The 27,962-nt window shown below is 39.9% G+C and overlaps 1 protein-coding gene across 1 annotated transcript; it reads right to left on the bottom strand.

Annotated features, from left to right (window-relative positions):
- Positions 1 to 22,052: 22,052 nt before the first annotated feature.
- Positions 22,053 to 25,057, bottom strand: TLP18.3 (thylakoid lumen 18.3 kDa protein). Its single transcript, XM_086502626.1, has 3 exons — positions 24,521 to 25,057; positions 23,414 to 23,606; positions 22,053 to 22,471 (listed from the first exon to the last, which is right to left on the bottom strand). Exons 1-3 carry the CDS (start codon positions 24,977 to 24,979, stop codon positions 22,224 to 22,226), a joined length of 900 nt encoding a protein of 299 aa, XP_086358752.1. The 5' UTR covers positions 24,980 to 25,057; the 3' UTR covers positions 22,053 to 22,223.
- Between the last annotated feature and the right edge of the window lie 2,905 nt (positions 25,058 to 27,962).

Raw genomic sequence — 27,962 nt, 5'->3', positions numbered from 1 at the left:
GAAGTCTTGCTCTCTCTTGTTCATCTTCTTCTGTTTTTTTTTAATGCATGCCCTTCCCCTCGTCATGGCTCCTCATTGGGAGCACTTGCTATAGCTTGCATCCTTTCAGCGCGCACTAGTTATTGCAGCCACACACGACATAGAGGTGTTGTAGACAAAGGCAATAGCTTAGAGGAGCTACATCAATGGATGCATAAAAAATGTATGTACATATCACATCAAAAGAAACAAACCAAAGGCAGTCAAATTGGCCATGTAGTGAGATTAGTCAAAAATTGGCAAGAGATATGGGAGTTATCCTCTACGACAAGATGACATATGGATTGGTGGCTATAGAAAGAATGCATGGGAATGGTTTGGACAACACTGTTGCAAGTTGTGGTAGCTCCAGCTATAGCAAGATCCAAACACAAACCATCATTGTATGAAGAATTCATGATGTAATTTCAACTTTCCATAATGAAACAAATGGTTTCAACAAAATAAAATACTTTGAAAAATATTGGAACAAAATATGTAACACTTTGATTCATGAAACAAATACCTTCTGATTGTTTTTAGTCATCGAGAAATGTTACAAATACTCCCACCTCTTAGTCTTGTTTGAAAGCCCTCTACCTCATGCCTTGATCTCTTCAAGAAACACATCTCGTCATTAGCATCCATCACAAACATATCGAGATCGGACAATTGTCTCTCCTCATTCACCTCAGCCTATGGAACTCTTTTATAAGTTGAAGGACTGGTGTTGCTATGAGAGTGCTTAGTGCACGAATGCGGTGTGTGTGGAGAGAGAGAGAGAGAGAGAGAGAGAGAGAGAGAGAGAGAGAGAGAGAGAGAGAGAGAGAGAAGGATGTGGGTGGAGCAATTCACCACAATGTGTGTGTGGAGAGCTCCTTATTCTTCTATCTAGTAAAGAATAAGGTGCGTACAAGTGATGGGCAATCAGACACCTCTCGTGTCCGATCAGGGGAAGAGGCACATTGCCTTTACCCCAACAATCTTCCATTTAAAGACAAATGTGCCGATAAGTGGTACTAGTATAGGACCAAGTAGTATATACAAGAGGTATAGGGAGGAAACTTGTTTCAATCTATGCCCATTCGCTCTCTCATAGTCGATGCATGCCGTTGTATAGGCTCTAGAGGTATGTGAAAGTGTATATCCCTCCTAGAACCAATATGTATCCCCTGCAGGTATCCAGTAATGACTTGCACTACTCCATGATGCATCATGTCAGTGTCATTCATCCCTCAACTAACAACCCCAACTACAAATGCTCCCACTGTAGCTGTTGTCAGGTCTCAACACTAAGAGGTCGTACATGAGAGTCTCGAAGACTGATGACAAACATGTAATCTTTGTCAACATATCCATGCCAACCACATCAACACCATGTGCAGTGACCTCTACCAATCTACCCGCAATAGGTATCCCAATGCTCACTGCATCACCATGCCCACTAGTTCCAAGAGAGTAATGTTGAATCTCTTCCATGAGAAAATCACTAGTAACATCAATGAAAACAAGCTTTCCTTGAGGGATAGAGTTACTAATGGTAGTGTTAAACGTATGCCATGATGCATGCAAAGTGCATAGCAAGAAAATGTTTTTCATTTCATCATTGAAATTCAGCCCTTTAAAAGTCAATTGTGTGAAAACACTATTGAACTCGTTCAAGTGCGAGCTGACATTGTTGCCTTCTTTCTTGTTCAACCGTATAATATTCTTCATCAAAAACACTTTGTTCAATGCACTCTTACCATCCCAAGCCGAGCATAATGACTCCCATAATTCCTTTGCAGTAGTCTTGTCCATAATCGTAAATAATATGGCTCACCAAGCTCCTCCCATTCATTATGAGTGTAAACACCCTCTTTATGCTCTTCGATGGCATTGCAAGGACCTTATTGACCAAGACATCAAGCATACTCTTCTTTCATATCGTGAAGATTGTGTCGTCAAACTTCTTGATATAATACTTTCTTTCTCAGCAGTTTCAGCCATGATTGACAATAGCAAATGCAAGAGAGTGAGGCTAGGAATTTATGGCAAATTTTCTACGAGAATTTTGGCAGAGTTCCCTATGTTCAGAGATCAAAATCTCAACCAAAAATTTAGTAAAATCATTGCAATGCCAATGCAAAAGAGTGCGATAGGAAAACTAGAGGACTTGCGAGAAAAATCCGGCAAAGTCTCCTCTATTCAAGAAGCAAAATCTTAACCCAAATCAAGACAAAATCAAAGCATAAAATATCAACAGTGATCTCTGGGCATAAATTAGCATATACTATTTAAAGAAACTGTTCATGACCAACTTCCAACTTGGCATCAAAGCACCTATACTCATCTATGCATATCCTATGGCGAGGCCACAAATGACGATCTCCAACATCCTAATCCACCTCACACTGGGTAACCGAGCCCCCACTACTTGGCTTCAAAAAACCTCACGTAACGACCCTTACAAAAGGTTATGTAGACATGACTCGCCACAGTCTCAGAAAAGGCTCTTCCAGACCGAATCTCAAAAACAATCAAAATTGCCAAAACAAGCCAAAATCGGCTCCACAACGACATACAATGATAGTATCCATAACACAACGTACATCCAACATATTGAATGGTCACTACAAAACCACAAGACATGCACTCAAATAGGCACCAATGAATATGCAAGAAAAGTACAAAACCAGCTCCCTACGAGGAGTAAAATGATCTTAATAGAGAACAAGCACTCTCAAGTGCTAGTCACGCATAACCCATATGCATCCAAACTCCCACTTGAACTGTAATGGCTCTCACTGCCAAAGAAGCTCGCAGATTTTCCGTGTCCAAAGAACTTGTGACTGTCCCTGTCCATGTAGCAAATCAGTTCCAAAAGCACTCTAAATCACAATGGACATGGTCAAGGTTTTGCTTCTAACTTACAATGAAAAGTAACTCTTGTCTTTTTGGTCTTTTAATGGAAAATACTATCTCCAATATGATTAGCAGCTAAATCTAGGTTTTTGTGCAAGTAGTCCTCATTGGGACTTAACATTGAGTGCAAGTGTTGCTACCTTGCAAATTCAATGCATGGGTGAGGTAAATGTCCATTATTTGCTTTTGAAATTTTGATGGCACATGTCATCACCCTTTGTCTTAGCTTGTAGGTATGTTCAAAAACTTGTGGATACCTTGGAAGCATTGATCTAAGTTGAAATCTAGGAGGACCTATCAATTTTGAGTTGCAAGGTGCCGAAATAGGACGATGGACATTCTTGTGGATGGAGAATTCTTGCCAATGTAGAGCTTCTGTTAGATCGCATTTATGTTGAGGAGCGTAGAGGTGTAAATGTGGTCTATTTTTATAAGTCATCCTTAGACAAATCATTTTCTCTTACATTTATTGAGGGTGAAATCATTTGCGAGCTCAAAACCTAGCAGATTATTTTGATCTTCATGTTGAGGTCTTCAGCATGACAATGGTCCAAAGTATGATAAATCTTGTGGATATGCGTCCTGAAGGATCCCCCAAAGCTTTTGTCCTACCACAACCAAAGCCACAACCGGGGCCTCAATCTCAGAGGTACGAAGAGGTGCCTCAAGCAACACAAAAAACACTTGCAATTGCCTCCCCTTATCTCTTTGATCAATAGCCTTTTTATTATACTCAATTTTACAAAGGACAAGGAAGCCACTGCACAATCCTTTCCTCAACCCTTAGCCCATCAACCAACACCCCGAAAGTCTCCTCAGTATGACACAAAACCCTCAGGTGCTAACTCTCCCTCTATACCTCCCTAGAGAGAGCCTTTACATTCAACTGATGATTATCAAGCCCGAGAAAGGCCTCCCTCCCTCCCTCCCCCCTTATTGTAAAAGAGAGATAATGTATTTAATTAGAAAATAGAGTGTACATGATTATATGAAATGTAAAGACAAGTTGTATCAAAATTGGGAAAAATTTGAGGTAAGACTATGTTTACAAGATTTTTATTTTTATTTTTGCATTTACATATGTATAACAATTACAAAGTTTTTGTGTACAAAATTATAAGACAAAGCATCATGGTTCTTTTTTTCAAGATCGTGTCTTGAATTAGGAGTTGCATTGCACCACAAACAGACGATCATCTCTTATCTCTGTACAAACTATCTTCTACTCATTTCTTTGAGGGACCTATATGATAGAGTTAATCAAACATATAGATTAAACCAAACTATTGTGGCAATGAATTATGGGGAAGAAAGCATGTAACAACAATGTGTACTTGCAAAACATACTACCTTTCACATGTTGTACTAAAAAAGAAAATTTGGAGGCAGGTTGAGATCAACGTCATTCTCCAAGTCCTCGCACACGTGTCATAGTGTGACATTACCTCAAATGCTAAGAAATCTCACCAGGTCAGGTCCACACCACACCTCAAACATCTTCACTAGATTGTTCATGTCATCAAATAAACCCTAGTCCACAACTACCACTTGACCATGCAATCGATTCCATCTTAAGTAGTGAAAGGAAGCTATGAATTTTTGAGAGGCTATCATACACTTACACATTAGAATTCTTATCCATCTTTCACAAGATTCCAACATCCCAAGAATCGCCTAAAAATCAAGACATTTCTTTGACTTGCAGATTAGCATGGTAGGAGTCTTCCTGAGCTCCTCATCATGGAAGAAGTCAAAAAACACATGCATAGGAATGAAGATGGAGACGTGTATCACATAACTAGCAACATTTGATCTTAGGCACATTTGTATCTCCTAATGGAGCTTTAGTTTGAAGCACTCATAGGATTTAGAGGTAGGGACTGGCCACTCTAGAATTTCCTTTTGCAGGAAATGGGAGATATTGGAGCGTGCCAAAGGCAAGCAAAGACCGAGAAGCATTGTAAAAGTGGGTGTAGAAAAATGCCCCCTTTTAACCAGTGCTCTTAGCGTTGTTGTTGTAGAGAAGCTCACCCACCAATGCATGGAATACATCAAAGATCCCCATCATGCATTCCATCGGTTACTAGTTTTCATCATTTGAGAGATAGATATCTACAACAATCAGGTTAAACACACAATACATGATTGAACAAAAAACCTCTTGCGAGATCAGTTAGTTAGCAACCTTGTTGGTGTCCATAGACAGAGTGCATATGTGCGTGTTCAATAAGCACCTCCTTGACTGTTTTTCCCATTTGTAATAAGCAAAAGTCTTTTACCCGATCCATGCAATTGTTCACAAACTCATTTACCATGTGCTTTCTCTTCCTTGTCTGTAGGAGAACCCAACTTCCAATGGTAATGGAGGTGGAAATCCATTGACCATCGTTCAAATCAAAGCTTCTGAATACTTCCATTGATTTGATCATGCTTGCAGACAGTCAATGTGTGCAGAAAGCATGTAGTAAAATGTAAGCAAAAAAGTTAGTAGAGTGCAAAGTAATGGAGATGAGCGGAAAAACTATGAGATCTCCCGTATCATAAAAGTGTGCACAACTACATTGAGTGCGAGCTATGCCACATTTGTCATGTATTTGGTCTTGATAGAAGAAAATTTATATTTATTAAAAAGATTTTTAAGAAACTAAAAACTATTTTTTGAAATTGCAAATATTTGAGATAGAAATAAGAAAAATATGAGCTATCGTTATGGTAGCCCACCATCCATTGGCCTCCCAACATTCTCTCTTTAGCACTAGAAAGATCAAATTTGAGTCCAAAATTTCCCTAATGTGTGCATTAAAATGGTATTAAGAAAACCTTTGTACTTACATATTGTGAGGTAATAAAATAACCCCTTTTTTCTATTAAACTTGTAAGTTTTGTTTAATCTTTAAACAAGCTGAAACTCTTTTGTAAGTAAAATAATTGAAAGCAAAATAAATTCTATGAATTAAAATACCTCTCCTTTGAATCCACGTTATACACTCAAATGTTTGGAGATGCACCCCCAACCTTGCTTGTCAAGCTAAAGCACTTTAATTCTCTCTACAACGAGCTTTTGCTTGACAAATTCAAGAATCTTGAGATATGGCATGATCACACTTTTATTGAGCCTCATCTCGTCTTCAAATCTAGAGTTAAGATATTGTAAGGTGTCAAGGGGGTTTGGCCTAGAAGTAAAGGAAAAGTGTGTCCACTATGGTTCAATCCTTGCGGCTCGTGGACATGGGTGTGTGGGCACAATCTTGTTAAACTAGCTAATGCTAAGCATCAGATTGAAAATAATATATAATTGTAGTGAATAACAACGTTTAGGCTAAAATGTGGGCTCTATTCTTTTGAATTCCAAGTCCTTCCTTTTTGTGAATCTGCTTTCTTTGATCTAGAGCCTTAATGTATTTGAACAGAAGCCTTCTTTAAACGATAGTTTGGACTAGGACTATAATGGCCTTCTGTTTTCTAGTTCTTTGAGTTTGGTCTATTGTAGGCTAATCCCTCTCATTGTTTATGGGCTAGGACTGCAATGGTCTTCTGTTTCTTAGTTCTTTGAGCCTGGTCTAACCTACACTAGCCCCTCTCATATCACTAGAAGTCACTAGGTGGCTTGGACTACGGTCTGTCCATTCACCCTAGGTGCTACCTCCACTAGCCTAGCATTGGCCATGTTCCCATGCTCAGAGTCCCTCTTAGGCTCATGAACATTGTCATCCTTGGTAACTTTAGCCTCTTACTTCATGGATACATAGTTTATACCTAATATATTCACTTATCAACTTGTTGGCAAGCATCCATTTGCTAAGTTTCAATTTTCAAACTATTCAGTATATGTTCAAGCTTAGCCTCGTTAAATCTGACATCACCATCTGTATTTGGGATGTTGCCAAGTGCATAATATATGTATTTCCATTAATACCTTTTGAAGAACTTTGATTGAGTTTGTCAAGTTGAGCTTTTGGTTTTGGAAGTGCTCACTCCATATCCAAATCCTTAGTCATATATACCATATTCTTAGCTTTTTTTTCTAAAATTGACCATCCAATGGAATTTGACATCTCTGTACTCCTCTATAAGCCTTGTTAGGTGTTGGATCTTGCCTTATAGATTTTTAAACACTCACATAGGTGTAAAACAATTTCCTTTTCCTTGCACTCTATGTTGGCTTCTAGTTGACCCTACATTTGGATCTTGATAGTTTTTAAAATTGAAATCTAGTCATCCATTAGGAAGTGAATGGGGTATAGGAGGGCCTCTTTATTTGTCAATTTATTCATAAGGCTTAAGCCAAGTTTGACCAAGTCTAGAAGAGTGGAGAAAAGGCCTATGCTCTATATTTTGTCTTTTAGAATAGGATTTTTTAACCAAAAAGAGAGGTGGATAATGAAATTTTAAAATGTATATTTCAAAATTTTACTTGTCTCTCTTTCCACCACCCCTATCCTCTCTCTTACATTGAAACCACTCTTTCTCACTTTGAGGCCATTAAAGGAAGCAAATTGTCAGCCCTCCACCTGCCAAAAAACCAAAATTTCACATTCTCTCATTAAATTATCTCTCTAAAACATGATATCTCTCTCTCTCTCTCTCTCTCTCTCTCTCTCTCTCTCTCTCGCGTATATCAAAGTTCCTTCCCTCTCCCAATAATTGAAGGGACATTCTTTGCTGCTTAGTTCTGACAAAAAGTGGAGATCTCCTAAGGTTGTAGATCTACTCACTCACTCACCTCTCTCTCTTCCTTTTCTCTCTCTCTCTCTCTCTCTCTCTCTCTCTCTCTCTCTCTCTCTCTCTCTCTCTCTATCTCATACTTTGCCATCTCTACCTTCACCTTAGAGCAATGGGATACTCCATTCTACCTATGTGCATTTCTCTTTCGAACACACCCATTAGGAGATTTTGGAGATCATTTAGAGCGTTTTGTAAGAAATTATATTTCTCTCTCTAGAAAATGTTGATAAAAGATGCACGTATTTATTTGAGTATGTCCAAAAGGACAACTAGATGCTCCAAAAAGTAAATCTGGTATCGTGTAGTTTTTAAATTTCAAAAAGGTAGTGACAATAGCACATGCAATCATAAAACTATCATTTTGGATCTAGAATTTGATGATTCTAATATCATCAATGCATTGAGAATTCCCAAAAACCTAAGAAACAGTTTACTTGTAGCAATTGGATACCCGAAGAGGTCAAAAAGTCCACAAAGTGCCTCTAAAAGATCTTTCTCCTCATGGCGTGTAGAGGGATTTTGGCTCAATTTGGTCACTTAGAGAGGATAAAAAATTGTCAAAAAACGTCTCAATCGAACTTCGGAGAGGTCAAAAGAGTCCAAAAATGCCTCCACGGGGGCTTTCTTCTAACAACATGTGAAGAGCTTTTGGCCCATAGCCAAAATCCCTCCATGCACCATTAGGAGAAATTCCCATGAGAGGTGTTTTTAAGCATTTTTGTCCTCTTTGAGTTTCTGAATGAGGTAAGTAGATAGACGTTTCTTAGTTTTTTTGGACATGTCAAGCATAATGGTGGTGTTAGAGTTGTCGAACTCCAACTCTAAATGACGATTCTATGATTCTAAGAAAACTAATTTATGACGCGCACCTTATCAAGTGATTGACATTTACTGTATGAAAAAGCCACTTATATTGAATGAACACGTGATCGTTCTGGAAAAATACTTCTATATTGAATAAGCACGTGAAAATTTTAGTCTTTTTTTTGCATTTTCTACGTAATGTAATGTTTCTAGTGATTGTATGTGCTTATTTTTCTCTCTATTCTAAAAGGCTCTCTAAATGATCTCCAAAATCTTCTAATGCATGAGAAAACATTTGAATTCAAAGGAGACTAACCATCATTCCCTCCACAACATCATTCAAATCTCATATCTTTGAGTTCTCTATGGTTCTTTCCTCCATAGCAAACATCATCAGCTTGTAGTTGCTCCATTGTGAATCACCATTCATCCTCTCTCTATAATTAGCTTGATCAAGCTAACTCTAAATATTTTCCAATCCCTTTTCATCTTAAGACATTACTAATAGGCCAAAACGGTATCGTCTAAATGCTGATTTGGAGCAAGAATATGCAATCATGTAAAATTGGCACATCCAATCCCAATGTTGCAACTCAACTATAGATCATTGAGTGAAAAACCATCAGTTTATGGGTTAATGGTCATATTTATCCCAGCGAGAGAGCCCACAGTATGGGTGGGAGAGGAAAGTGTCATAAAATATAATAGCTAACTTTACCAAATGATTTTCTCATATTAAACTGATCACTTAATATGGGAAGATAAAAGAGGAACAAGAGTTAGGATATATATATGTGCTTCTAGACCTATTTCAACAGGGGACCAAAAGGAGAAATGGTTGCATCTCAATAGGGGTACAAAAGGAGACAGTCTACCAAAGAGCAATGTGCAATAAGGGCTTCTAGATTTACCTTAGCAAGGGACCAAGAGGAGAGATGGTTACATCTCAAAAGGGGCCCAAATGGAGGTATTCTATCAAAGAGCAACGTGTACCTAATGGAGCTTAAAAGACCTTAGGGTTAGCTTCGTTAAAGACCTCCAAAAGTTAGAGTTAAAAAGTCATTTGACCTTACACAAGCTAGAGCTAACCTCGAGGTAGGAATCCTACCCAAGCATGAGGTGCTAAGATGCTTAAAGTGGTTATGGGAACCTTGCCCAAAGCTTGAGGTGATTTTTATGCTTAAATGACTAAGGTTTTTGAAATGTTAAATTCAAAGATAAATTCTCAATAGGCATGAACGTTTCTATGCTTGACTGACTAAGGCTTGACGTATTCAACTCAAAACAAATGACTTAAAAAGCATAAACGACACATGCTTGCTTGATTGACTAAGTCCTTGAAGTATTCAATTCAACCAAATGACTTAATAAGCATAAAAGACAGATGTTCAAATGATCCTCCACATGTGGCCCTCATGATGTGCTTGAATGCTATTGGAGAGGTTTTAAAGGGGTCCAATGAGAATTTAGATACATAAAAATAAATAATTAAGTTCTTTCTCTCAAAGAGGAAAAAGAGGACACATGTCCAATGAAACCCTAAAATAATACGAGAGAGAGAGAGAGAGAGAGAGAGAGAGAGAGAGAGAGAGAGAGAGGTGGACCAAGCATGAGAGGGGGTATACTCTCCCACACACATACACACATTCTCTCATTGTGTGGAGTGCAAAGTGCAAGAGCTCCATCTCCTTCTCCAAGTTTGTTGAGAAGTGGAGAGCCTACACCAACACTCTTGGCTATGGAATGCAAATCCAACCAAGAGCCATGCTTCAATGTTTAATCTTGCCATCTTCTTCATCTTCATTACTAAGCTATTATGTTATGCTAAGCAACAAGAGTGATGATAAGTGAAGAACTATTTCTTTCTCCTATGATTGATTCTTCTTCCTCTTCCCTACCCTCATTCCCCACTAGCTCTCTCCACCTTCGAAGGTGTTTGAGGCCTTGGGACTGAGGCTTGGGCCCGGGGGATTCACTCTATATACAAAATGGGATGCCACCTACAAACGGACAACTTTGATAAAACCCCTATATACGACTCATATTAGAGAATATGACCCCCCTTTCTACACTTATACGACAATCAATGAAGAAAACTATCATACCCCTATCTTACATATAAAATCTAGGTATTACATGATCTAACTGAGTAAACTTAGTTAAAGAGTGTGTAGCATAGTGATTGGCAATGTACTAAGGAACCACTTCTATTGATAACTAGATGTATCCTCAATGTGTATTAATTTGACTTTCAAACTATGTGCCCGATCAGCCTGCACTCCGACTACTCATCCAATACCGACCCATCCAAAGCTGGTGTAAATTAACCCTTGCCCTACTCCAAATCGGCCCTTATCTATGATTAGCTTGATGCAAAACTTAACATGTGACCTGATAAAAAACCTCCCCAGAATTCATCAAAGTTTTAGTGCACACCGATGACCAATCGTTACAAGTAATAAACCCGGGTCAGTCCCCCCCCCTAAATATGATACCCCTCTCCCTTATTTTTAAGCTTGGGAGATAAACTTTTGGGGGCCTGTCCCTAACTTATACGCTTATGTAACTTGTAAAAAAACCCCCCTCCCCTGCACTTACGTGGTGTGGTAAGTTTTCCATGGTGAATCCCCCAGGGCCTTGGGATAGTTAATGCTTTTTGCAAAGTTTATGGTATGCTCGTGATGCATGAAGCTTTCCATCTTCATAGCATCACCAAGGTCACAAGGAACACAAAGATTGTATTGTAACAAGTCTCTCTTGATGGGAGAATCTATAATATAAACGCCTTTTGGAGGGGGGACCGGCTCCAAGTAAATCGGGTTCTCAACTATTGTCATGTTCTCTAATACTCTCTCTCTTGCAAAAGTATTGTTCATGCCAAGTTAATTAAGTACTATGTTCATGTTGCTACCATCAATTAAGTTCACCCTCTATGTTCTCAAAGTGATCTCATAAAAATGCTCACTTCAATTCTCTTAATTCCGCTATTCTCAAAGTTCATAGGCCATTTCCATTACATTGGTATCACAACATTTGGTTGCTCTTTTCTTGCTTAAGAAGTTAGGTCCTTAAGTAGCTTATCAATGGTTGATTTTGTTAATTATATTAGGGTAAGTGAGATTGGGATCTATTATCGGTTTTGTTGAGCCCATTTGTGGGATATGGTGCACACCTCGAGAGCTTTGGTCTTAATAATGAGGTCTTTTTAGAGTTGCCTATGGCTTTACCATTATTGAGCCATAAGAAGTCCGAAAGGAGCTATCTCTAGGAAATATTGCTATGTTAGACCCACTCCACTACTGTGTATAATTAACCAATTCAAACCGTGGGTGTAGATACTTAAGTTCTTATTTTCAAAGGCTAAGAGTAGTAGCAACTAAGGTTTTGAATTTCCAAAGGATACACTAAGTATAATTAGCATGGCTGACAATAACCAAGAGAGTAGAATGAACATTGATAACTTTGATTTTGCACATGAAGGTGCTAATGATGATGCCCCCATGTTTATCAATTATCTTGTGACTAGGTTGCATCAAGCTATGGGAAAACCTTACTTTGCAAGCCGAAGTTACCCAACAACTTCATGCTTATGGGATTTCCCTTTCTCTCCAAGAGGAGAGAGAGTTTAGGAGGTCTCTTGATGAGACACCCAAAAGAAGACTCTCTCCCATAAGAGAGGAGGAATCCAAAGAACGAGAAAGAAGTGAATCCCTAAGTTCCTCTAAAGATGTGGCTCCATGAAGACGGCGGTCTAGACTATTGCCAAATCCTCCCAAAAGAAAATGGTCAACCCGTAGTCCTTCTCCTCGTCACTCCAAAAGGGAAGAGAGGAAACAAAGGAAGAAAAAGGCAAGAAACAGGTTACCCTCTTCTCCTTCTTCTTGACCTTTCTCCTCTTCCGACGAAAGCAATAGTTATTCTCTTAGAGAATACAAGAGGGCAGGACATCGCAAAACTTACCAAGCATGGCAAAGGTCCCAAAAGCTCAAGAAGGTCAAAGAGGGAGGAAAGAGTATCTCTTTTCTCACCTATGATGGCACCTTTGGTGCCACTGACAAAGTATTGGCTTTCATTCAACAATTTGATACAGCCTTTGGAGATGAGGGCTTCACGGAGTCCTCCAAGCTACACCATGTAGCTATGCAATTCCAAAAATCTACTCGTCAATGGTGGGCTAGCCTTCGTGGAAATGGCGAGGGCCCAAAGACATGGAAAACTCTACAAGTTTCCATCATGAAGCAATTACTTGCAAGCGATGAAAAGGACAAAGTGCTCACCGAATGGAAAAGTTTGAAGCTTCTCTCTCATGAGTCTATTCACAAATATGTGGACAAGTTTTGGGATTTACACCTCAAAGATACAGTCTTTCAAAGGATAGACTTCGACGAACAAAAGCAACATTTTTGTGCGGTATTACCTAAAGAAATGACTGAGTATGTCAACTCACAATGGCCTAGCACTATGGTTGCTTCAAGGATCAATTTCCAACAAGGGGTGAGAAGAAATTTCAAGCCCATGGAAAACAAGGATCAAAATGAAGCTAAAGGGAAGAGCAATGCTCTTCCCAAGGAAACACCAACACCAATAACAACAAGGCCAAGGAGAATCTAATTCACCTACAGGGAAAAGAGTATGTACATAGATACTAATGATTTGGGGAACACCATATCCCTAGTAAGTACGCTTGCCTTTGATAAGTCAATGAAAAGCTCTAATTTTTCTTATATGATTTTTGTTAGAGAATATGTAAATGATTCTAATGTTTTCACAAGTAGCAATAAAGAGAATCCAGAGGAACTAGAGTTGTCTAATTTTCCTAAATGGATTCCAAGATGTTTTCATTGATGCTTATTGAGTTTCACAAGCTCAACAAGAGGAGATCATGAGGCAAGTGCATGAATTGGTGAAAAAAGGAATGGTGAGGCCTAGCTCCTCTCCATTCTGTTCACCAGTGTTTTTAGTGCAAAAGAAAGATGGCACATATCACATGTGTGTTGACTATAGAGCACTAAATAGGATCACTATAAAAAAAATATTTCCCGTGCCATGGGTAGAAGACCTATTTGATAAGTTACACATTTTGGCCTGACAAATGCCCCAGCCGCATTTAAACTCACGATGGATAAAAATCTTCAGGCCACTCAAATTCTCTTGAGGAGTACAAGTTACACCTCTAGGTAATCTTTCAAGTTGTGAGAGAGAATAAGCTTTTCATTAATTAAAAGAAAAGTGTTTTTTTTTCTACAAGAGATTCAATATTCATGTCACATTATCTCTCAAGATGGTATCCGTATGGATCCATCAAAGTTGGAGGTAATAAAAGCATGGCCTAATCTAAGGAATATACATGAACTAAGAAGCTTTATTGGTATGTGTACATACTATAGACGCTTCATAGCAAAATTCTCTCAAATAGCAAGACCATTGCATTACTTAACAAGGAAGAACGTTAAGTACTCATGGACTACTAAAGAACAAAATGCTTTTGACAAGCTCAAAGAGAAACTCATTTCTCAACCAGTCCTCATGCTTCTGGGTCTTTCAAAGCCATTTGAGGTCCAATGTGATGCTTGTGGTCATTGCCTTGGACCAGTTTTTCTTCAAGAAGAGCATGCCATAGCATATGAGAGCCGAAGGCTCCATATGGATGAACGGATCTTGGGCATTTATGAGAAAGAGATTTTAGCTGTTCTACATGTCCTAAACACATGGAAGCACTATTTATTGGGGACTCCATTCATCCTACGAATGGATCACAAAGCCTCAAGAAATTCATGACGCAAACCAAGCTCTCCGATAAACAAATGATGTGGGGCAAATTTTCTTTCACAATTTAAATTTCATATTGCTCACATTGCTGGCAAACACAATCTAGTGGTCGATGCACTTTCACAACGGCCAAGGATAAATGTGGTGTCTTTAACAACTCACAATGATCTATCTTTTATGATAGATGAGTATGCTACTGACCAAGACTTTAAGTAGGTAATTACTGCCTTTGCATTAGGGAACAAAAAAAGAACAATTTACCTTGGAGGATGGTTATCTTCCAAACAGCAATAGGTTATGTGTTACTCACCAATACATTAAGAAAGTCATATACGAATCACATGCTTCTCTTTATGCAGGGCAAAGAGGGATTCCATAATCTACTCTTCAAGGAGTAGAAATGTATTTCTGTTGGTCTATTATGAAAAGTAAACGTACAAGAGTATGTTTCAAAATGCGTGGTATACCAAAATTTGAAATTTGATCGAGGGATGCAAATTAGATTGTTTCAATCGACCGGCTTAGCAAGAAAACACACTCTATGCCTGTCAAAAGGACTATTAAGGCACATCAAACGGTAACCCTCTCTAGATCTCAAATTTTCAAGTATCATGGCTTGCCAGCATCCATAGTGTCGAACAAAGATCCTATAATGACCAGTAATTTCTAGAAGGGTCTCTTTGAGAATCTGGGAAGTAGATTAAAATTCTCTTTCGACCTATCAAACACAAACGGATGACCAAAGTGAACTAACTAATCTAATGATTCTTGAATCTACTAAAAGCCTATGTCATGAAAGTAGATCAACGTTCTCAATGAGAGAAGTACCTACCTCTTATAGAGTATGCGTACAATGACATTGTACATACTTTTATGAAGAAGCACCTTTCGAGGTTCAAAAGGGAAAATCCAAAAGTCCCTTACTACTTAAAGTACATGGGATGATATTTGCTGTTGATGAATATAGCCGAGACTTACAAGAATCTTTTCCAAAGATTAAAAAGGGTTATATCCATCTTACAGCAAAGGCAAAAAGGGTTGCTCCTAATAAGTATAGAAGAGCCTTAGCTTTTAAGAAAAATGATTGGGTCTTGCTAAAGTTTCTCAAGGCTCATCTAAGGCATACTACGGGTAAGATTCCTACGGGCCACCAAGAGTATTATGCTAAACTAGCAAAAAGATACTATGGTCCTTTTTGAATTCTTAAGCCAATCAATAAGATGGCTTATCAAGTTACCCAATCATTGGCTCATTCACAATGTTAACCATGTGAGCCTCCTCAAGCCTTACAAAAGAGAGCCACAAAAAGAATCAATAATGGAAGACCCACTAGATCGAAGATCAAGAAGAGGTGTTGCAGCCCGAATCAATTCTTCGACAACGAAGACAAGGTACTAAGAAACGGTAAGATTATCCAATGATATCTTGTTAAGTTTAATAATTATCCTTTTAAAGATGCTAGACGTATGCAAGGGACCTAGCTTAAGGATAATATGAACCTTGTAAATGCTTGCAATGCTACACTAGAGTAAGCAAATGAAAATGCATTTTAAATGAACAACGTTTTTGTCTTATGAGACTCATTCTCTTTCTTTTACTGTGCACAAAATTTAAGAAGTATGCATGCTTAGGATCATGTTTGTGGTGACGACGTCTCCCAAACACCAAGTAGAACTTGTTACTCTACTTTGGAAGCATGATATGGACTAAAGAGCAGACATGCTTGCAACAGCTAAGTCTCCCAAGCACCAAATGCATTAGTCATCCATTCTGGAATGATGTCGTAGGGTAAAAAGGGATCCTCTACCCGCTAAGAAACATGGACTAATGACTAGGCTTTATCTTCTCTACCTCACAGTCGAGGACGACTATGATTTCAAGAGAGAGGTAATGTCATAAAATATAATATTAAACTTTACCAAATGATTTTTCTCATATTAAACTGATCATTTAATATGGGAAGATAAAAGGGGAACAAGCGTTAGGATATATATATATATATGTGCTTCTAGATCTATCTCAACAGGGGACTAAAAGGAGAAATGATTGCATCTCAATAGGGGTTCAAAAGGAGACGGTCTACCAAAGAGCAATGTGCAATAAATGATTCTAAATTAACCTCAGCAAGAGGCCAAGAGGAGAGATGGTTACATCTCAAAAGGGGGTCCAAACAGAGGTAGTCTATCAAAGAGCAACGTGCATCTAATGGAGCTTAAAATACCTTAGGGTTAGCTTCATTAAAGACCTCCAAAAGTTAGTGTTAAAAAGTCCTTTGACCTTACGCAAGCTAGGGCTAACCTCGAGGTGGGCATCCTACCCAAGCATGAGGTGCTAAGATGCTTAAAGTGGTTGTGGGAACCTTGTCCAAAGCTTGAGGTGATTTTTATGTTTAAATGACTAAGGTTTTTGAAATGTTACATTCAAAGATAAATTCTCGAGAGGCATGAGAGGCATGAACGTTTCCATGCTTGATTGACTAAGGCTTGAAGTATTCAATTCAAAACAAATGACTTAAGAAGCATAAAAGACACATGATTGCTTGATTTACTAAGTACACATGATTGCTTGATTTACTAAGTCCTTGAAGTATTCAATTCAACCAAATGACTTGATAAGCATAAAAGACACATGTCAAATGATCCTTCACATGTGGCCCTCATGATGTGCTTGAATGATTTTGGATAGGTTTGAAAGGGGTCAAATGAGAATTTAGATACATAAACATAAATAATTAAGTTCTTTCTCTCAAAGAGGAAAAAGAGGACACATGTCCAAATAAAATAATAAAATAATACAAGAGAGAGAGAGAGAGAGGTGTGAACCAAGCATGAGAGTAGGATATACTTTCCCACACACATACACACATTCTCTCATTGTATGGAGTGCAAAGTGCAAGAGCTCCATCTCCTTCTCCAAGTTTGTTGAGAAGTGGAGAGCCTAAACCAACACTCTTGGCTATGGAATGCAAATCCAACCAAGAGCCATGCTTCAATGCTTAAGCTTGCCATCTTCTTCAAATTCATTACTAAGCTATTATGCTATGCTAAGCAAGAAGAGTGATGATAAAGTGAGGAACTATTTCTTTCTCCTATGAATGATTCTTCTTCCTCTTCCCTACCCTCATTCCCCGCTAGCTCTCTCCACCTTCGAAGGTGTTTGAGGCCTTGGGACTGAGGCTTGGGATAGTTAATGCTTTTTGCAAAGTTTATGTTATGTTCATGATGCATGAAGCTTTCCATCTTCATAGCATCACCAAGATCACAAGGAACACAAAGATTGTATTGTAACAAGTCTCTGTTGATTGGAGAATCTATAATACAAACGCCTTTTGGAAGGGGACCGGCTCCAAGTAAATCCGGTCCTCAACTATTGTCATGTTCTCTAATACTCTCTCTCTTGCAAAAGTATTGTTCATGCCAAAAGTTAATTAAGTACTATGTTCATGTTGCTACCATCAATTAAGTTCACCCTCTATGTTCTTAAAGTGATCTCACAGAAATGCTCACTTTACTTCTCTTAATTCCACTATTCTCAAAGTTCATAGGCCATTTCCATTACAGAACGTGTGTACTATGTTCATGTTGCTACCATTAATTAAGTTCACCCTCTATGTTCTCAAAGTGATCTCACAAAAATGCTCACTTTAATTCTCTTAATTCCGCTATTCTCAAAGTTCATAGGCCATTTCCATTACAGGAAGTGTGTAGGTCTAAGTCATGGCTAAAAATGTGAGGGAAGCAAGTTTGAATATGACCAAAAGTTGACCACTCTAGTAGAGTGTGGTACTCAGACTTTTGAACTTGCAGTAAGCATAATGTGCACAATCAGTTTTACTCTTCTACATTACCCCAACACCTTGACTCGCATCGAAGGCAGTGGGAGCTAAGCTGAATGGCTACGATAGTGTGTATGGCTGACAAGGGGATAGGCTCAAGTATGTAAGGGTGAGTACGGTTTCCTCTTTTAGCAAAGAACATGGTTTTGTAGGTGGGGGAAATATGGGTGGTGTAATGTATGAAGCGTGACCCATCGAATTCCTCCCAACCCTTAATACATTGGGGTTGAAGAAAAGATACTCACTTGGGAATCTATTGAGGCATCATGCAGCAAGTGCAACGCATTTCATCTCCCAAACCACTTCTTTATGTTTTGCATCCATTATGTGCTCAAGATCTTGCTTTTATGCATCTTTTGAACTTTTTTGCTTGCTTTCCATGCAATTGTAGGAAGTTGATGTGAGGGGTTTTGATGCATCTTTATCATGTACTCCAGAACCCTTTCCATGCCCATAACCTCAATTGCAAGAGATCCCAACTCAAGAAGTAGGAGCATATATGGTGTTTGTGTCTTAACTTGGAGAAAGTTTGTAAGAAAATGCTTTTGGACATTCTCAAACTTTTTCCAAGTAGACTTCGAGATGCTCTCGTCCAACACTTCAACTCCACAAAGAAGAACATGTGCCACCAATGTATCAAAAAGATACTTCTTGAGAACCCAAAACTTGATGTTTTTTGCATTTCACATGTTTTCAAATGCATAGTATGCTCTCTTTCCGGCTTCCAAACGATGCATAGCACATTCATGCCACTTGTGATTGGTTGGAACCTCAAGGCCAATATACTTAAAGCTCTCAACAACTTCAAGTGTCTCATTGTTTTACAAAATGCATGGCTTGTCCCTTTGGTTGGTTTTCACGAGCATAACCTTTGTTTTGGATTCATTCAAAAGTAGCCAATTATAAAAACAAAAACTATCAAGGACAACCATGAGCTTTTGTGCATCCTCTAAAGTGTGTGCTAGAAGCATTACATCATCCGCATATAACAAAATCCTGATTACCTCATTGCAAATAGTGACCTCTTGAATGCCTTCTTCTTGCATAAATTCAAGTACCATTTGTTTTGATTGATCAACGCATAGACCAATGAGAGTTGGTGACAATAGAAATCCTTGTTTAACCCCAATAGTGCTTGTATTTTTTTTTGAAATTCCTCTTTCCATGTGTAATTTGACACATCACCTTTTCATAGATTCGAGAAACTGCAAGCATAAACTCACTTGGCACTTGGAGTCTTCACAATACAATTGTTTGTCTTTCAACCGTCTTTCCTCCGTGAGAACACGAAGAGTGACAAGATGATCAATGGTGATATGGCGTCATCATAAACCCGCTTTTTCTTTTTCACTCTTGCCATTCTCTTCAACCCAATCACTCATTTTTATCTCCATTGTATGCACCCAAACAAATTTTCCATAAGAGACCCAATCATTATAGTTCGGTAGTAATTTACATGCTTTATATCCCCTCCTTAATACAAAGGAGTGACCCAATTAGTGCTCCAATCACAAGACATATCATGTTGAAGTGCAAGGTTGAATAGATCACATCCAGTCATATGAAAAATCTTCCATCCATTAAATCATTTTCAACTTGATACCTTGAAGATCTCCCGCTTTGTGAGTGGCCAACTTTTTGAGCCCGTCGCACACATTCTCAATAGTAAATACAGTGGACATACATAGGAGTGAACCATAAAATAACATCTTTTCAACATTTGGTTGCTTATATAGTTACCTATAATGTGTGCACATATCCTCAAAACTCAAGTTACCAAAACTCTCAATCCACTTGTCCCTTAAGTTTCTCCAAAATCTTCCACACGCATGTACCTTTTCTTGGACTTGAAAAATTGATAATTGAATTCTCATTTTCTTCGCTTGTTTTGAATCAATTCTTTGTGTGTATGCAAATGGCTTTGATAGTAGTGACAAACAAAGGGAAGAAACAATGGCATGAGAGAGAGAGAGAGAGAGAGAGAGAGAGAGAGAGAGAGAAGGGGAGAGATAGGGAGGGATATATATATATATCCCTGCCTCTCCCAAGTGGATGAGTCCTTGTAGTTTGCATCTACTCATCTGATCAATCACGCATTAAATTATATATTACACCAACCAAATATCATGAGGTGGATTAAGAACAAAAAGAAAAAGACTGTTATTAAATCCCTATTTCATGACCACATTAGGTTCAAACCTTCACATAACATTAGCATCTATTATATAGGGATATATGACAAGACAATGTCTTACATTTGACTTGCCAAAACAAAAACACACAAAGTAATATCAATCAAATAGGTGGATAGATTTCATTAGTACCATATTTTCATGCGAGAAATGTAAAGCGCAATAGTTATCAATCCAAAACCTATTCAATAATAAGTATATGCTAATGCCCGTTTGAACAATAGTGAATTTTTGGCTTGATGTGGGTGGATGACACCATTCATGATATATATAAGCACATGGTTTACTCTCATATAATCTGTCCCCTTTCCCAGGTTCCATGGTTGTCGAATGACTCTTGATGAGCTAAAGGGTCACTTAGATTTTCTTAAATATTATCATAGTGGTCCCCATTCACATCAATCTTATAAACACAATCACATACTAAGCTCCCTAAATCCAAATGTTCTTCCTCCATGGCAAAATTTAATTGGTTGGATTCGAGGCACTCTTCCGCCGGGCCCTCCGTTTTTCTTCCATTTTTCTACTTCGTGTCGCGACCCATCTGCTCAGCCTATGAAGCTGTGAGTGTCGCAAGGTCACGGAAGAGCTACCTCTACGTGGTGAGGTCACGAAGAAACTGCTCCGGGCTTCTCATACTGCATTTTGGTTGGACATGGAAGGTATGCCTCTGCACCCTCTTCACCTTTTGCTCCTCTCCGCCTCCCAACTTTGACCTTGACAGAAATTGTTAGTTTTGAATCGGCTGTGGATCTCAGTAATCATGCATGCTGATTTGGCTAGTTTTGATTTGCTGTTGGGATCTCAATAATTGTTAGTACTGCTTTGGCTAGTATTGTTTCGCTGTAGGATCTCAATGATTCTACATGCTGAGCTGTCAAAGATCCAAGGGTTCACTGGGCTGATTACTGTCAGTAAAGGACAGTTGATGTACAGGGCGGAGTGACTGCGCACCTGACCCTGGACCTTGACGATTAAGAATGTAGATACTGTAATCAGCCAACAAGTCAGCGGATTACTATGACAACTACTGACAGCAAAAAGCTAGAAACCCATATTATAATTGTAGGTTTACCATTTTAAGGTTGTTTAGTTCACAAGTAGTTTAAATTGTCAAGTTAGCCTTAGAGCTGTTATTCTAAAACAAATCCTCAAAGCCTTTTTGGACTGTCAATAAAAGAGCACAATTGTTGGCTTTCTACTAGATCTGATGCCGCTAAGATAAGCAAGGCCCCATTACTAGCATACTTCCATTGTTTACGTGCTCAACACCAACGGATGTTTACAAGGGATCCAGGTTGACAGATCTGAGCATCCAGAGCTAGCACTGTCCAATGCCAGCACAGCATGTAATGGACCAAAGCAAAGCTAATAAGACACGTACTATCAAAGCACGAGAGGAAAGAGAGCCTAGAAAAGAGCTTAGGATGCCAATGTTGAAAGGCCCAAGTAGCATCTTTGCAGCACAATAAGCTTGAACTTTGGCCCATGGACCATGTGACGATAGTGGCCTAAACTTGCTCAACATAACAACCGGTCGATCGATGTTCAAACTGACCGGACACTTGATGTACTAGTTAGGACGGCAGTTTGGAAATCCATACAGGACTGGATGGGTCAAACGCAGAGGTCTGCATCAGCGGACTTGGCCAAGCCTGTATGTGATTAACAAAAGAATCGGAAACCCCAAGTCCAAGGTCACAATGTTGTCCACGAGAATTGTAAACCCCACCTGCCAGTTCCAGCTACATCAAAGAAACATAACAGATAACATAGCAAAGAAGACATGATCTCACAAACATAAGTGACCCAAAGCACAAAAACAAGTAACCTTGATGGAAAAATATAAGGTGACTGACTACTGTGGTAAAGCATAGCTGCAGGAATACAACGCGGGCACACCTTTGGAGCAACCGAAGCCATCCTGATAACATCTCAATAGCTAAAACACCTTGAGAAGTCTCAGAGTCGTAGGCCTACTTCTTGGATACATACGCATAATATTGAGCCATTGGCACCACGAAAGCAATGACAAGCAACCCACCAACCACGAGAGAGAACTGTCCTCGCTTTTCCGCCGTCTCCTCTCTGGTCTTAAAATTGGATTCTCGCTTATTCTCTTCGAACTTGGGGCCTTCAATATCTGGGAGCCCATCTATAGCTGTGACAAGCCTCTTTGCAGCAGTGTAGAAAGCCTCGTTGTACTTCTCATCAGTAGCCAAGACTGCAACACAAAAGAAAAAGTGTGTCAGTCACATTCAAGGCAAGTATGTGTAATACCATTCAATAGATAACAATTCCTAAAACAGTTTTACATCAGAAAAATAAGGGAAAATTACCAATTGCCCCTCACATTTTGTGAAAAATCCCAAAATACCCCTCAACTTGTAAAATTTGCCAAAATACCCTTGCACCAATTTTTGAATGAATTTCTCCAATCTTTCACATAGTTATCCATTTTGGTAATAAATATCTATGTTTAATTATCTTAGACAGATATTTTCACCTTTGAGCTCACATAAGTGGCATTTGTGTCCACAAATAATGAATTATTTCATTGAGAGAGCTCACCATACAATCTAAAATCTCAGTCTAAATACAGGAGGATACTGAGATTTTTTGGCAAAATTTGCAATATATGATGGGTAATTCGGGTATTTCCGCAAATCTCAAGAGCAATTGGGAAATTTTCCCGAAAAAATACACTCAGTCTCTAGAAGCCCACAATTCAAGTTCCCACACCATGGAAAGTCTGCCAAGGAGTATCTTTGAGCCTAGGGGAGAGACACTGACAAAAAGACAAGACATCTCAGAGAGAGTCCGTAAAAAATTTCTTCCAAGTAAGAGAGTTTTACTGGTGAAAAGAACTCCCCTAAGCGAATGCTGCTCCTGCTGCTTCTCGTAATTCTCTCTCCAACAGAGCGTCGAAGACAAATCACTCCCCTCGCCCCACATATACTCCCCTAATTACATAAACAAGATAACCCCCAGTCCAATTGTTTGACCCTTGTGTTCCATCATCCTTGACACAGAATGAAGCAAATGACCATCCAAAGCACACCTTACCAGCTAGAATTCGGTAAAAATTATTTTTGTCAAATCCATTGTTTTGGTGTTTAGAGTAGACACAAGTTGCAGAAATAGTGCACGAGGATCAAGAACATACCTGGCAGATTCTCTGCTAGGACACCTTCCAACACCTTGTCCCCAACTGCTTTAATAAACTCCGGGCCTCCTGTGACCGCCCCTTCCTTCTGAGTGGTTACAAGAAGAACCAAGCCCTTCTTATTCCCCTCCTCCAAGGTAGGGTACCACTTCTCAAGCAACTGATCAGCAAACTCAAAAATATCTGATTTGGTCTGCCAAAACGAAACACAAATAATCAACCCATGCTCAACCCAAGAACCATGCAGTATTCAAACTGGACAACATCATGCTCACAATAAAGCTTAAACCATAAACAGTACTATGGAGAGCATCGAGAGTAAGAACGGTCTTCATTGATAGGAATGATGACTGGCAACAAAAAGATTCGGGAAGTGTTGTGCCTACTAGCTGACACTGAAGAAACAATGAAACACATAAGAGCCTCTCTCTCATCGCCCTAGAGGAACAATGCTGGATTCAGCTTATGCCGCCTGTCATCAGAAAATGGCAGGCCCAATTCGAAATAAAAGCACTGAGCACATATCCCTCCACCTTCATTGTCGAAGAATGCTTAGAATGTCAGTTCAACATTCCCATGCATCCTATGTCTCTTAAAGTGAGCATATGAGGCTGCTCCAGCCTCAGCTTGGGATTGTTGATGGCCATGTTCCTGGCTAATTGGAGGGCTCAACCAGCAGCACAAGTCGTAGGGAGTCACATAATCCCATGTGCTCGCTACATCTGTCGTCCAACATATGTCCAATAACTGAAGACGGCCAAAGATTCAAGACCTAACCTAGCCAGTACGATAACAAACTCCACAGCTCAGATTATCAAAATAGCGGGCCTGCTGAAGGAAACTACTGTAAGCAGAAAGCTCCTGCCAAGCCTGTATAACAAGCACAGATACGCGTGATATGAGGTTCCGCTTTGAGCATTGATGAACCCTTTGAGTGCAAGAGAAACCTTCTGCCACCACATGTCCACTTGATGTTTTGATCATGACAGCAACATAGTAAATCGAAATTAAGATCATCTGTCTTGGCAAAATAATGGAGAGCAGCTGTGCCACGAAATTTACGACAAAAACCTGTCCAGCTCCTCTGTAGAGCACAATGGGGCTTACCGTCAGCTTTCGAAGAGTGACACAATCGATGTGGAAGCCCTTCCGATCCTCTAAATCACCAAGCAGGCGTTTCAGGTCTGACTTTGTGACACGGTTGAGTACACCAGCATCGTCAGCAACATAGGTAGTCTTTGGGGGGCCGTCGTTGAGGAGGTTGAACTCTGTGGCAAGGGCTTGATGAAGAGAACCCATTTGCAAGGCAGCAGAAAGGCAAGCTGCCACGAGTCCTTTCCCTGCAAGCGAAAGGAGCCCATCTGAAGAACCTCCTTTCCAAAATGCTTGGGATCCTTGCTTGGAATTGGCTATGGCGGCCACTCTCATAGGCCCATTGCAGCTGCTACGGGCTATGGAGCACCAGGATGGGCTGCTGTTGCTGCCTTTCACCAGGATTGGGCTCTTGGGCAGGAAGCTGGAGCAAAGAGACGAAGATGTCGAGGAGAGAGGCGCCAATGCTTCCATGTTTGCACACGCCTAAAAGGCTCTGTGTACAAGTGTGCTGCTCGAACGCTTTGCATCGCCGCGTGCCACAGGAAATGCTCTCATTTTCTTTTGCTTGGATGGTGTTGGATAACATTTTGCTTTCCGGATAACGCGAGGAGAACGTCTCGAGTTCAAACCCAATGTCGTGCTTCAGCCGGAGGCGCCCCCTAATTATCGTTTGCTTCTTCGGAAATTACCTTTTCTAGTGTGTTTGAAATATGCAACTAGTGAAAGCACAGCACGGGCCTGGCTAGGTATTTCACACGGAGGCCGACCATGGCGATGTTGGGATAGGGGAGGGGGAAGGAGCTGGTGCTGCTCCGAATGCGGACATGGTTGTGCTGTGTGTTGACGAAGGTGATGAGGAAGCCATGGGCGTTGGCGAGGTGCATTGAAAGCTCCATGAGAGGGTTGATATGGCCCTGTGTTGGACATGGAAACACCAGCAAATGCGGGCTTCCCATGCAGGCCCTTTAGTTCGAGGAGATCATTGGTCGTCTTCTACAGAACTGGAAATGGGTGGTCTCCTGCTTCTTTGTCTCTTCAAGCTGAGTACATCTGAGGCAAAATGGGGCTCAGCTCGGTACCTCCACTCTAACCACCACCTTGATGTTGTATTTGCCTCGTGGAGAACTTGCATGAAGTTACAAGTAACTCTAGCTTTCAAGTGGCCCTCATTAAGTATGTGTGTGTGTGTGTGTGTGTGAGAGAGAGAGAGAGAGAGAGATCTTTTTAGAGCATAAACATGAAACCAACATGTCACATTGAATTTTCATCGATCAGAGGTGCGTGCATTTGCATGGGACTTAAAATTAATGTGATGACCGGCCTCCTTGGTTACCCTTTTTATTTTACGATATATTTTGGCCTTAGCCACTCCATCTTTGTTCATTGTTCAGCATCTTTTGCTGAGTTTGGATGTAATATTCAATGTTCCATGTACAGTCTTGTTTGAGAGTGACATTGTTACTGCTGAGTAGTTTATACCCACTTAATGATTGCTCCACTTTGTATGGAGTGGTTGGAGACTTGTACACTTGAAAAACAATGTTGTGGCAAATGAACAACGAATGGTAGCCTTAGCAAGCAAGCAAAAACATGTGGTAGGAGGTTGTTTTATGCTTTAAGCATACTTGAATAGCTCCGCTTTTCCTTCAGTTTTGTCTAGTCTATGTGAGGCTCTACACGCCCAAAATAGTCATGGGTTGCTCTGTCACATCCTCCTTTGACATTGACATGAGGGTGGAAAATTCATTTTCTTGCTGCTACTACAGACGACAACAAATCTTTCTCTGGCAAGAGTAAGCATTTACTGCCTGTTTCATTGGTAAAATGTCATAATAATCAATATCTAATTCTCCTAAATGATTTTCTCATATTAAACTGATCATTTAATGTGGGGAAGTGCCAAGGGAGAAAAAGCTAGAATATTGGTTAAGCTAGCAGACCGGCCACAGTAGGGATCCAAAGGAGGGAAAATAGGGATCCAAAGGGGGGGCCATCTGCAAAAGAGCCATGTGAAACAATGGGCCAAAAAAACCCTAAGGTTCAGCCCATTAAGACTTCCAAAATGCTAAGGTTCCAAAATTCAAAGGTTGTGTCCAAAGGTCAACCCTAGGAAAAATTGGATGCTTTGTGTGTGCCCTAAAAGTCTTTGCACATCCCTACATGGGAGGGGGCGAGCCCCAAAGCTAGGGGATGAGAGAGAAAGCCACACACACACACACACAGGCTCCCTTTACACAAAGGGAATGAGGGACACATGTCAGCTCCCTAGGCCAGATGCCCACAAGGTGTGCCCAGTTCCTATTGGAAGACCCTTGAAGTGGACCAATGAGAATTAAGCTAGAGTAAATCTAGTTTAATTAATTTAAAAACATTTAATAAAAGAAACCAATGAGAATTAAGTCTCCTAGAAGACTATTGGGCAGTCTCCCAAGGGGTCCAATGAGCATTCAGGAGCCCCATGGCTTGCCTGATTCCTATTGGCCAGGAGGCAAAGGGGTCCAATGAGAGTTTAGTTTAATTATTTAATTACCTAAAGCTCTCACAAAAGGGGAAAGGGGGACACATGTCTAAAGGCTATCACTTATGCTGCTTAATTCCTATTGGCTTGACCTGGGGAGGTCCAATGAGGCAAAGGCCAGACTTATTTAGCAGCTAGGGCTCGCCCAAGAGAGAGGGGGGGCTGATTTTTGCTTGGCATCGACACACACACTCTCACACTTGACCATGTGTGAAGGGAAAATACTCTATCTCCTCCCAAGCTTTAATGGAGAGCTCATCACCTACTCCAAGCTTGTGAGATAGAAGCCTACATCAACACTCTCTTGGCATGTGGATGCAAATCCAACCAAGAGCCAAGCTTCAATGCATGCTCATCTTCTCTACCAAGCTAATTACTAAGCTAAGCTATGCTAATATGAGTGATTATGTGAGGAGATGTACTTCTTTCTCGTAAGTTACTTCTTTTTCCTCTCAATCTACTCTCATACCCTGCTAGCTCTCACCATCTTCGAAGGTGTGTGAGGTCTTGGGTCTGAGAACGGGGATAATTCAAGTTGTGTTTGATTAAGTGTTTTGCTTGGTGTATGAAGCTTCCATCTTCATTGCACTAGCTAGTATTGAAGGAACACAAAGAATTGTATTGTACAATGTCTCTCTTGATGGGAGAAACCATAATACAAAGCCTTTTGGAGGGGGGACCGGCTCCATGCAAATCCGGTCCTCAACTGTTGTCAATAGCTTAATTGCTCTCTCTCTCTTTTGAAAGTATTGTCGATGCTATCTAATTAGGTGTTATGCTTTTTGTTGCTCTCTCCACCCAAGCACTCTTGTAATTCTCATTAGGAATCTATTCTAATGAAATGCCCACTATGTTCATGCTAATTTCCGCTACACATAAGATTTTAGGCCATTAAATGTTACATTGGTATCAGAGCTCAAGGTTTCTCTTTTCTTG

The sequence above is a fragment of the Adiantum capillus-veneris genome, chromosome 27, assembly GCF_014529385.1.
Source record: "Adiantum capillus-veneris isolate H3 chromosome 27, ASM1452938v2, whole genome shotgun sequence".
NCBI classification, from domain to species: domain Eukaryota; kingdom Viridiplantae; phylum Streptophyta; class Polypodiopsida; order Polypodiales; family Pteridaceae; genus Adiantum; species Adiantum capillus-veneris.
The sequence above is the reverse complement of the archived record's forward strand: the minus strand, read 5'-3'. Positions and strand labels throughout refer to the sequence as shown.

What these genes read in the sequence shown, in the direction of transcription:
- TLP18.3 (XM_086502626.1), bottom strand. Translation starts at nt 24,979, where the DNA reads ATGGAAGCATTGGCGCCTCTCTCCTCGACATCTTCGTCTCTTTGCTCC. An exon ending in TCACTCTTCGAAAGCTGACG is followed by an intron (nt 23,607 to 24,520) that starts GTAAGCCCCATT and finishes TCGTTTTGGCAG; the next exon opens with ACCAAATCAGATATTTTTGA. An exon ending in CCTAGCAGAGAATCTGCCAG is followed by an intron (nt 22,472 to 23,413) that starts GTATGTTCTTGA and finishes TTTGTGTTGCAG; the next exon opens with TCTTGGCTACTGATGAGAAG.